The sequence below is a fragment of the Myotis brandtii genome, unplaced genomic scaffold (genome assembly GCF_000412655.1).
Source record: "Myotis brandtii unplaced genomic scaffold, ASM41265v1 scaffold64, whole genome shotgun sequence".
NCBI lineage: Eukaryota > Metazoa > Chordata > Mammalia > Chiroptera > Vespertilionidae > Myotis > Myotis brandtii.
This window is the reverse complement of record NW_005370460.1, coordinates 363325-372304: the sequence shown is the minus strand read 5'-3', so window position 1 is coordinate 372304 and position 8980 is coordinate 363325. Positions and strand designations below refer to the sequence as shown.

The 8980-nt window shown below is 60.4% G+C and overlaps 3 protein-coding genes across 7 annotated transcripts in view; 2 read left to right on the top strand and 1 right to left on the bottom strand.

Annotated features, from left to right (window-relative positions):
• Window positions 1–2016, top strand: part of NR1I3 (nuclear receptor subfamily 1, group I, member 3) — a 7088-nt gene extending 5072 nt beyond the window's left edge. The window contains 2 exon segments of the mRNA XM_014528516.1: window positions 1–492; window positions 494–2016. Coding sequence (XP_014384002.1) covers window positions 1–492; window positions 494–887 — 886 coding nt within the window. The 3' untranslated portion in view covers window positions 888–2016.
• A 97-nt stretch (window positions 2017–2113) lies between these two features.
• TOMM40L (translocase of outer mitochondrial membrane 40 homolog (yeast)-like) lies at window positions 2114–5244 on the bottom strand. Of its 2 annotated transcripts, XM_014528563.1 has the most exons (10): window positions 5157–5244; window positions 4763–4969; window positions 4416–4483; window positions 4054–4146; window positions 3688–3789; window positions 3446–3551; window positions 3144–3266; window positions 2965–3041; window positions 2675–2777; window positions 2114–2574 (listed from the first exon to the last, which is right to left on the bottom strand). In XM_014528563.1, exons 2-10 carry the CDS (start codon window positions 4875–4877, stop codon window positions 2435–2437), a joined length of 927 nt encoding a protein of 308 aa, XP_014384049.1. In that variant the 5' UTR covers window positions 4878–4969; window positions 5157–5244; the 3' UTR covers window positions 2114–2434. The 2 variants fall into 2 exon arrangements, with proteins under 2 accessions (XP_014384049.1, XP_005880531.1); XM_005880469.2 differs by lacking the exon at window positions 5157–5244 and having other exon boundaries at window positions 4763–5096.
• A 131-nt stretch (window positions 5245–5375) lies between these two features.
• On the top strand, window positions 5376–7675 carry LOC102246810. 4 transcript variants are annotated; one of them, XM_014528565.1, is made up of 3 exons: window positions 5376–5882; window positions 7010–7083; window positions 7559–7675. In XM_014528565.1, the coding sequence occupies exons 1-3, from the start codon at window positions 5794–5796 to the stop codon at window positions 7648–7650; spliced, it is 255 nt and encodes an 84-aa protein (XP_014384051.1). In that variant the 5' UTR covers window positions 5376–5793; the 3' UTR covers window positions 7651–7675. The 4 variants fall into 4 exon arrangements, 2 of the variants coding, with proteins under 2 accessions (XP_014384051.1, XP_014384050.1); XM_014528564.1 differs by having other exon boundaries at window positions 7556–7675; XR_001359492.1 differs by having other exon boundaries at window positions 5405–6887.
• The last annotated feature ends 1305 nt before the right edge of the window (window positions 7676–8980 follow it).

Below are 8980 nucleotides of genomic sequence, written 5' to 3'. Positions count from 1 at the left end.
CGGGCTCGCCGACCCACTCCCTGCGCTGCCTCTGCGCACGCACTTTGCCGACATCAACACATTCATGGCACAGCCAGTCATCAAGGTCACCAGGCCCTGTCCTCCCCTGTGTGTGGCCTCCCTCCCCTCTCAGGAAGAAAGCACTGCAGTCAATGACACTCCGCACCACCACCGCCAAGAGAAAGAGAACAGCACGAAAAGCCACTGGCAACTGACCGCCGGCCTTCACGAGCGCCATGTCTGGAATCACCACCCCTGGTTTGTGCCTGTCGGAGCGGGAGCTCTCCTCCGCAGTTCAGACTCGAGTTTGAAGTGCCCTGTGTCCCGCGCCCCACAGGCCCAGCCCCTGGAGGGCCAAGACTCCCTCCTCAAGGGGCAGCTTCGAGATCTGTCATCTCCAAACACAGATTCCTCTGTGGCCTCTGCTGCCCGAGAAGACGGAGCTCCCGGTGAGGTGCTGGTAGGACAGCACAGGGCACGTGTCCTTGTCCTCGTGGCATGGCCGAGGCCAGAGGACCAAAGGCTCTGAAGGCTGGTCTGGGTTCCAGAAAGAGTTTTTGGAGCTGCTCTTTCACTTCCATAGGACACTGTGGCGGCCGCAGCTCCAGGAGCCTGAGTGTGCTCACGGCTGCCTGGCCCACTTCTCGCCTGGTGAGCTCCCCCAAAACCCAGAAGCTTCCTCCCAACACCTCTGTCAAACTCCCAGCTCCTCCAATCCGTCCCTCCCGGGCCTGTTGGTCCTCCAATCTACAGAATGCATCTCCTCCAGCCTGGGGCTCCTGGGCACTGTACAGCCCCCACCCCCATCCTTCCTGCTCCCTCTTACAGACCGGCCCAGGGTCTCCAGAGGGAGACTGACCAGCTGCAGGAGATGGTGGGCTCCGTAGAGCTACATCACCGGCCAGCGGCCAGGGCCCCGTCGGCACAGGGACAGGCATGGCGGCTGCACCAGGGAAGGAGGGAGGAAGGGAACTTAGCTCAGCGCAGATGCTTCTCAGTCTCTCCTGGGGGCACCGAAGCCCATGGGGCCTGCACTCCCTTCCTCTCACGTAGTGCGGTGCCCACACTGCTCCTACCGCTGTCTCAGTTCACTCTCCCCAGCTTTTTGGTTCAGTAGAGACGCAAAGCGGTTGCTCACAGGCTCTGCATCAGCATTCCTGAGCCCAAGGACATCCACACCACACCCGTCAACCTCTCCAGACAACAGCAGCCTCACGGGAGTGGCGCCCCCTCTTTCCCGGGCCTCTCCCCTCCTCCTCACTGGCCCATCCTTCCATTTTCATTCCAAGTTTTGCTCGCACACAGCTTCCTGGCAAAGCCCTGGCTCCACAGTCCGTCCCCAGCTCTGAGGTGCCTCCCCTTCTGTTCTGCTCACTCCACCAGCCGACCTGGGATGCTCCGGACCACAGAACAGTCCCGCCTTCTAGAAGCTGCTGAGAAGGCCAGACCCTCAGATTCCTCACAGTTGAAGTTCTAGCCAATTCTGGGGCTTTCTTCACTCAGGGCCCTCAGAGCTTGGGGTTCAAGAGAAACGGCGGGAGGAGACTGCCAGGCGGAGGCGCCGAGGACCCTGGGACCTTGGCGAGGTCTGTTACCCCGGGGCCCGGCGAGCCTCATGCCGGCGGGCAGCTCGGGCTCGGCTCGGGGCCTCAGACGCTCAGCTGCCACATCTCCCTCCTTTCCCCGGGGCCCCACTCCCTCCTCCTCCAAAGGCTTCTGTATGCGAAGCTGCTGGGCTCCAGGCTGATCTGGAGCATTAACAACCTGCACAGACAAACCCAGCACCTGCGGGCTGCGCTGCGCCTCTGGTCCAGGGTCTGCAGCTGCCAGCACCGCCTGGCCCGACACACTGGCCTGGAGAGGGCCGGCACTGGGCCCAGAGGTGGGGCCAGAGGAAAGGGAGCCACGGGCCCGAGAGCCTGCAGCACTCGCTGCCCCTCGTGCAGTCACAGTGTGGTGTGACGTGGACAGTCGTTCTCTGGAAGACAGGAAACAGGAGGAGGAGCTCCTCTGGGAATGGGTGGCCCCACTTTCTGAGGTCAAAGTTCTCTCCCAGCCTGAGGCTCTGGGGTGGCAAACAGGATGGCGCTATCCCATGCAGACATTCCTGCTCTGAAGAGGAAGAGGTGAGGAGCTTTAATCCACAGGGAAATGCAGAAGGGGGAGCATGAGGAGGACAACTCAGCCAGACAGGCCCCTGCCCCTTCTCCCTTAGGCCAGAGCCGCAGCAGGACAGACGGCGTGCGGGGGGGGTGGGGGGGGGGAGCAGGGATGGTCCTCAGACCACCGTCTCATCAGCGAGGGCACGGCCCCATCCCCCACTCTGCTCCTGGGACCACGAGGTCACCCAGCCAGGTGGGCTCCAGAGAAGGCCCAGTCTCTGGCCCCGGGCACCTAACTCAGAGGCTGCAGCTGCCGTGGGGGCTCGGGCGCCTCAGCCCACAGTGACGCTGAAGCCACAGTGGAACCTGTTGCGCCAGTGGTTGAGGAAGGCCCCCAGGGCGAGGGTGACGGGCAGCGGGGGCATCTTCTTCTCCAGCACAGCGCCCACACACCAGTTACTGTCCACCACGCCTGCAGCAGGAGATGCGGGCCAGGTTAGGTACCCGGCTCCCCGCCCCCTACCTGCCCCCCATCCCACAACACCTCCACGTGTGGTCTCAATCATCCTCACCTCTAAACACCATGTTGGCCTGCGGCAGAGTCAGGTGGTAACCAAAGGAGAAGGTTGTGTCTTGTAGCCTGGTGTTTGCCTCAAACTCCACACCAACCTGAACCTGAGGATGGGAGAGGGTCTGTCTCTGTAGAGACTGCGGGGTCCTGACGGGCCAGCAGGAGGAGGCACGCGGGAAATGTATGGGAAGCGCAGGCGGGAAGACAGCCGGTCAGCAGGGCCTGTGGCCGCCCAGGGTGGGCAAAAGGTCACGAGTGACATGCGGGTGGGGGTGGGATCAGTCGTCTCACCTGCTCGTTTGCCCTGTGGTAATAACTGGCATGGGCCCCACCTGATCCCACATTCAACGTAGCTACCCAGTGCACAGCTGTGAAAAGCAGAGGCGGGGGACAGGAGCATTACTGCTTGGACACAGGCCAGGGACCCAGCCAAGTCCAGAATTCCCCTCCCTCTCGCCCTCTCATCATACCGGAGTACTTCCCCGCCAGTGTCAAGATGGCCCCCTCCTCGCCTGGCCGCCGGTGATACACTAACTCTCCCCCCAACACCAGCCGGTGTGTGAGGCTCTGCAGGAAGTGAGCGACCAGGATCACTGGGAGTGGGAGACACAGAGTGAGGCCTAGAGACAGCACCCAGCCTGCCTCCCCCGCAAGGACCCCCAGGGCCTGCCCAGAGGTTCTTCTCTGATCCCTGAACTGGACAGATGATGCAGAGGATTGCCAACAGCAGCAGGTGGGCAGCCAATAAAAAGAACCCTGTCCCACTTCTCACCCGATTCCCCAATCAAGTCAGGATTTCCAAGGGTCAGAGTCGCTGTGTAGTCATCTCCCCGGTACTCGCCGTCAAACTGCCAGGTCAGGAACTTGGACTGCTGCGTCTGGGATGGAGCGCGAGAAGTAAGATCTCCCTCCCTCTCTGCCACCACTGTTGCCTCTGCTCCTCCCCCTGGGGCCCTGGAGCAGGACATTCATGGGGAAAGAAGCCCTCGGATGGAGGCAGGAGCCATGAGTCACCTGGAAGACAGCCTTGGCTCGGAGCCGCTCTGCCAAGAGGAGCAGGACCTGGGCGTTGAGGCTGCCGCTGCTGTCCCAGTCACCTACCACAGTGGGGAAAACCTGTTGAAGAGCTGGACAGTCAGACTCAGCTGGGCTAGGGTTCCACTCAGCCTCAAGCCACAGACGATGGGCTTTCTTTAACAGCACCCAGCGCCCCCTAGTGGGGCCACAAAGGAAAACTCCCACTCCATCACACAGTGTCCCTCCTCGCTCCCATTCAGAAGAAACCCAGGGAAACAAGCAGGCGCCCTCCCCGTAACAGACACCTTTCCTCCTGCTCTAGGCGGGCTTTTAGAGAGATGGCCAGGTGTGTGGAGCCCTCACCTCAGTGGGGCTAAGTTGCCAGTCCCCTGCATAGGCCGCGTGGAGGTGATAGCCAGGCAGGCCCAGCGCGCTCAGGTGCACAGTGTGAGCCACCTGCGGGAGAGAAGCCAGTGGAGGAGCGCATTCCTGCTGCATCAGTCCCCATCTCACCCTCCATCCCGCCCATCCAGGCCTTCAAGAATCCCAACTATCCAACACACACTGAGGGCCACCTGACTAAAAGCAACAAGTCCCACCAGCAAGGGCGTCAGAGCCGGCTCCTCCCTCCTCTATCCCGCAGCCTGGCCGGGCAGGAGCAGAGGAAGGAGAGGGTGGGGCCGGGCAGGAGGCGCAGTGAGGAGGGGCCAGGGAAGTGGGAGCACCTGGAAATGGCTGCTCAGAACCTTGTTGACCACGAGCTTCACGCCCTCCATCTGTCCTGGGAAGACATCTGAAGGTGGGAGGGAGGGAGGGAGGGGAGGAGTGAGCACAGAGGGGAGCCCCGACCCCAAGAAGCCGTCCCCGTGCGCGCCACAGCCAGCGCTTTGGAGGAACTGACCTCCTTTCCGGTTCTGCAACAAAATGCTCCATCCATTGCGGCACCTGGGCCTCCCTGAGGCCGGAAGCCCGGCGCGATCGCCCTTTCCTGCTCCCATCTCTGCGCGCCCGCAGGCAAGACCGCCCGCCCCCCCGGCCCCTTCCGCGCGAGACACGCGAATCCCAGCCTCACCTTTGCACAGGCGGTGCAGCTCATCGAAGCTCCCGGGGTTGGGCAGGGGTTCCTCTCGACGGGGGCTCCGGCGGGGCAAAGCCGCCAGCGGAGCCAGGCCCAACGTGTTCCCCATTTCAGGCCACAGGACGGGGAGGGCCGGGGTGAGCTGGGAAGGATGCTCCGGCTCCCCAGCCCCCGAAACTTCCACATGGTCCGACGCTAGGCCTGGAACGAGAAGAGCGGGGGCGAGGGCACCGGGCGGGCGCTGCATCGCGGGCACAGTCCCGTCGCACCTTTGGCCCTACAGCCCACCCGTCACCCATCTCTAACCCCAGCCCCCCACGCCTCCCCCGCTTCCTACTCTCCCTCCCGAGGCCCCGGGGCGAGGTTCGCCACGTAGCGGTCGCCTTACCGCCTCAGACCTCCGTGCTGCCCCCTTCCCCCCGGCACACCCCGGTCATCTTGATGGGGGCAGCCATCTTGAGTGATGGCAGGACTGCGGCTTCACACTGCTGTCTCCGCGTGGTCATGAGCACCATCTTGGAACCGGGCAAAAAGAAGCTTTTAAAGATCCGACCCTCCCTGGACTGGGCCCCGCCCAATCTATTAAAAATAAGCGGCCTTGATCTCCCTGGGGCCAATGGGAGAGGAGGAAGCAGAGGAGTGGCAGGCGCCGCGTCCAGAGAGCTCCAGCCTTGGAGCTGCGGAGGCGGGGCTTGCGGGCAGCTCCCGAGACCGACTCGGAGCTGATTGGCTCGGTCCGCGGCCTCCAGGTCGGGGCGTGGGAGCGCGCGGGACGCTGGAGGGAGCACCGTGGAGTCTGGGCCGTCGAAGCTCCCTCCGCCAGACAGAGTGGGGACCGGCCGTGGAGAAGAGGGCGGAGGGAACTACGGGGAAGACTTATTTTCCACCCGGTTCAGGCGCCCTCGGCGCCCCCCCACCCCCCCAGGATCGCCTGGGCTCCTCCTCCCAGGCCTCCGCGACGCTCTGCAAATGCGAGCTGCTCGCCGCACAGCTGCCCTAGGACGCGCTCCTGCCTCCCTCTCGGAATGGGACCGCGTGTGAGCGCCTGGGGTGTGGAGGAGCAGGGGCTGCAGCCTCCATTCCAGCAGATCCGGCTCCTGAAACACCTGCCCCTGTAATTAATCCTTCCTTCCCTGATTCCCCAGGCAAAGCTGGAAAATAAAATCCCGGAATATGGGCCCCGCCCCCAAGTGCGCTCCACTCCAGGCCAGGCGGGAGTCAGTGGGGTGCCTTCCAGCACTGGGGGCTCCACAGGGAAATGGGAGCCCTCGCTGGGCCTCGCATCTCCACCCCCAACTCCCGGGAATGTCCTGCCTACACTTTGATGGCAAAAAGGTGAAAGATGCAAATGCTGCTGATACCTATTCAGCTGACTTCACCCAAATGCCCTGGGAATTTCCTCCCTCCCTGCTATCTGGGCAGAGGGGTGCTGTGGCCCCTGCTGACTCACTTTTGCTGGCTACCACCTCGCCCTAATAAGGTGATCCAATGACCAGGGACCTTCAACTTTTACTCTTTAACCTGAACCTCTTTTCCTACCAGAGGCTGCTTTCTGACTTTGGGGGTAGGGTGTGATCATTGGTCAACATGTTTTCAACCTTGTCTCATCACCCATTAACTGAGGAAGGGACAAGCAAATCACCTGCCCTCTGACCCTCATCCCTACCCCTAATTTCAACTCCTTTCTCCTTTCTTCTGTTCCCCAAAATCTCTTGCAAGTTGCAGTGAAGGGGGGGGGGTAGAGTTGGGGAGACGAAATCCACTCCTAATGGGACAGAATTACTGAGGGCTGAGGGTTGATGTGTCAGAGCTTCCAGAGAAACATAGCACTCTGACTTCCTGCAGCGCGGACCTAGGGACTGCTGCCCCAGACCCCAACAGAGCGAACCTCTAGTAGGCCTACAGGACACCCTGCCTCCATGAAGGCCTGCACCAGGCGTCCCCCATGCACTTGTCCCCTCCTCCCCATCTCTCCAACGTGTTTACTCCAACATGGTCCACCCCAATGTCCCTCCACAGTCCTTGTCACCTGACAGGGGGGTGGGGAAGCAGGCAGATACATGGGCCCTGCCTCCCCAGCCAGGCCAGGCATAGGCGCAAGGACAGAGGCACTGACCAGGTAGGAAGCAGCAGTTGTGGGGAGGGGAGGGACCCGGTTGGAGTGGACACCTAGGAAGGGTCCCTGGGAAGGGGCTGAAGCCCACCCAGCTTCAGTGTCGCCCCACCTCCATCTGTTCCCAGGCCACCTCCCCATATCACCACCATGAAGCTGCTTGTAGTGGCGGTGCTGCTCCTCACCATCTCTGGCCTCAAAGGTGGGTGTGGAGTGGAGGGGGGTCCCAAGAAGAAGGCGGTAGGGGTCCTGGCTGCCCATCTGTCAGTTCTGTGCCCAGATCTGGCAACCCCAAGGCTCAAAATGAAGACCATTCCCCCTCTAAAGCCCAGAAAGCCCATCCAAAGACCTGGAGTGGGAGGCCTGTTTGGGCTGGGCACTGGCAGTGGTGTCGCCAGAGGCCAGGACCAGTGGTTCTCAACCTCTGGCCCTTTAAATACAGTTCCTCATGGTGTGACCCAACCATAAAATTATTTTCGTTGCTACTTCATAACTGTATTGTTGCTACTGTTATGAATCGTAATGTAAATATCTGATATGCAGGATGGTCTTAGGCAACTCCTGTGAAAGGGTCATTCCACCGCCAAAGGGGTCTCGACCCACAGGTTGAGAACCGCTGGCCAGGTCTCAGTATTGGGGACCAGCTAAAAAGGGGGGTGTTTCTGTGTGCCCAGTAGCCTTGGTCTGGAGGCAGGCGGAGGAGACGAGCCTGCAAAGCCTGTTCTCAGTACCTGCAAACCGTGACCGACTATGGCAAGGACCTGGTTGAGAAGGTCAAGGGCCCAGAGGTCCGGGCCCAGAGGTCCGGGCCCAGGCCAAGTAAGTCTCAGCAAGGGGGGTTCAGGGCCCACAAAAGACTGAGCTCGGGGTGGAGATTGGGGAAATGGAGCTTTGAACTGGAGAAAACAACTGCCTCATCCCTGCAGGCCCACGGGCCTGTGGACAGATGGGCCCAGCAGCTGGGTTGTGGGTTTCTGTCTCCGGCAGTGCTCCCTCCCAGCGGAGGGAGGGCTGCCTCTCCTCCTGGAGCTGTGCCGTGCCAGCAGGACCAGCACTGAGCTGGGGGGCTTGGGTCCCACCTCCCACCACCACCAAGGCCTCTGCCAGTGCCTTGGTTCCTTACACTGACCTCTAACCCTCATATATCCAGGGCTTACTTTGAGAACACACGTGAGCAGCTGACACCCCTGGTCAAGAAGGCTGGGAATGAGCTGATGAGCTTCCTCAATTACTTCGTGGTATCCCAATCACCGTCGGATGCCCAGCCACCCCAAGCTGGCCCCTAGGACACGTCTGGCTGGCCTCCAGCGCCCTCTGTCCCCACCCCTTGCTTCTACAATAAATAGTAAAGGAGTCCATGGTGAGTTTTTTGAGGATGGGAGAGGAAGACAGAAGTCCAGGAGGAGGAGGCGGCTTGGGTGTGAAGGGTGGAGAAAGGGTCCAAGAGACAAATGTGGGAAATGGCAGAGTGGGCACCGAGGAGTCTCCTCCAGGCCCGGCACGGCTCTGAGGAGATGAAGAGCCATTCCATGGCCCTGGCTTGTTTGGCTCAGTGGATAGAGCGTCGGCCTGCGGACTGAAAGGTCCCAGGTTCAATTCCTTGTCAAAGGCACATGCCCGGGTTGCGGGCTCGATCCCCAGTGTGGGGTGTGCAGGAGGCAGCTGATCCCATGATTCTCATCATTAATGTTTCTATCTCTCCCTCTCACTTCCTCTCTGAAATCAATAAAAATATATTAAAAAAAAAAAAAAAGAACCTTTGCATGGACGAGGGCCTGAGAAAGGCATGAGACTCAGCGACTCATGCTGGATTCCTGGCCTCGGGCAGGCACAGGAAACGAGGCCTCCCTCAGAAGCTCCTCACCATCATCCTGACAGTGATGGCGAACCTATGACACGTGTGTCAGAGGTGACACCCAAACTCATTTTTTTGGTTGATTTTTCTTTGTTAAATGGCATTTAAATATATAAAATAAATACCAAAAATATAAGTCTTTGTTTTACTATGGTTGCAAAGATCAAAAAAATTCTATATGTGACACGGCACCAGAGTTAAGTTAGGGTTTTTCAAAATGCTGACACGCCGAGCTCAAAAGGTT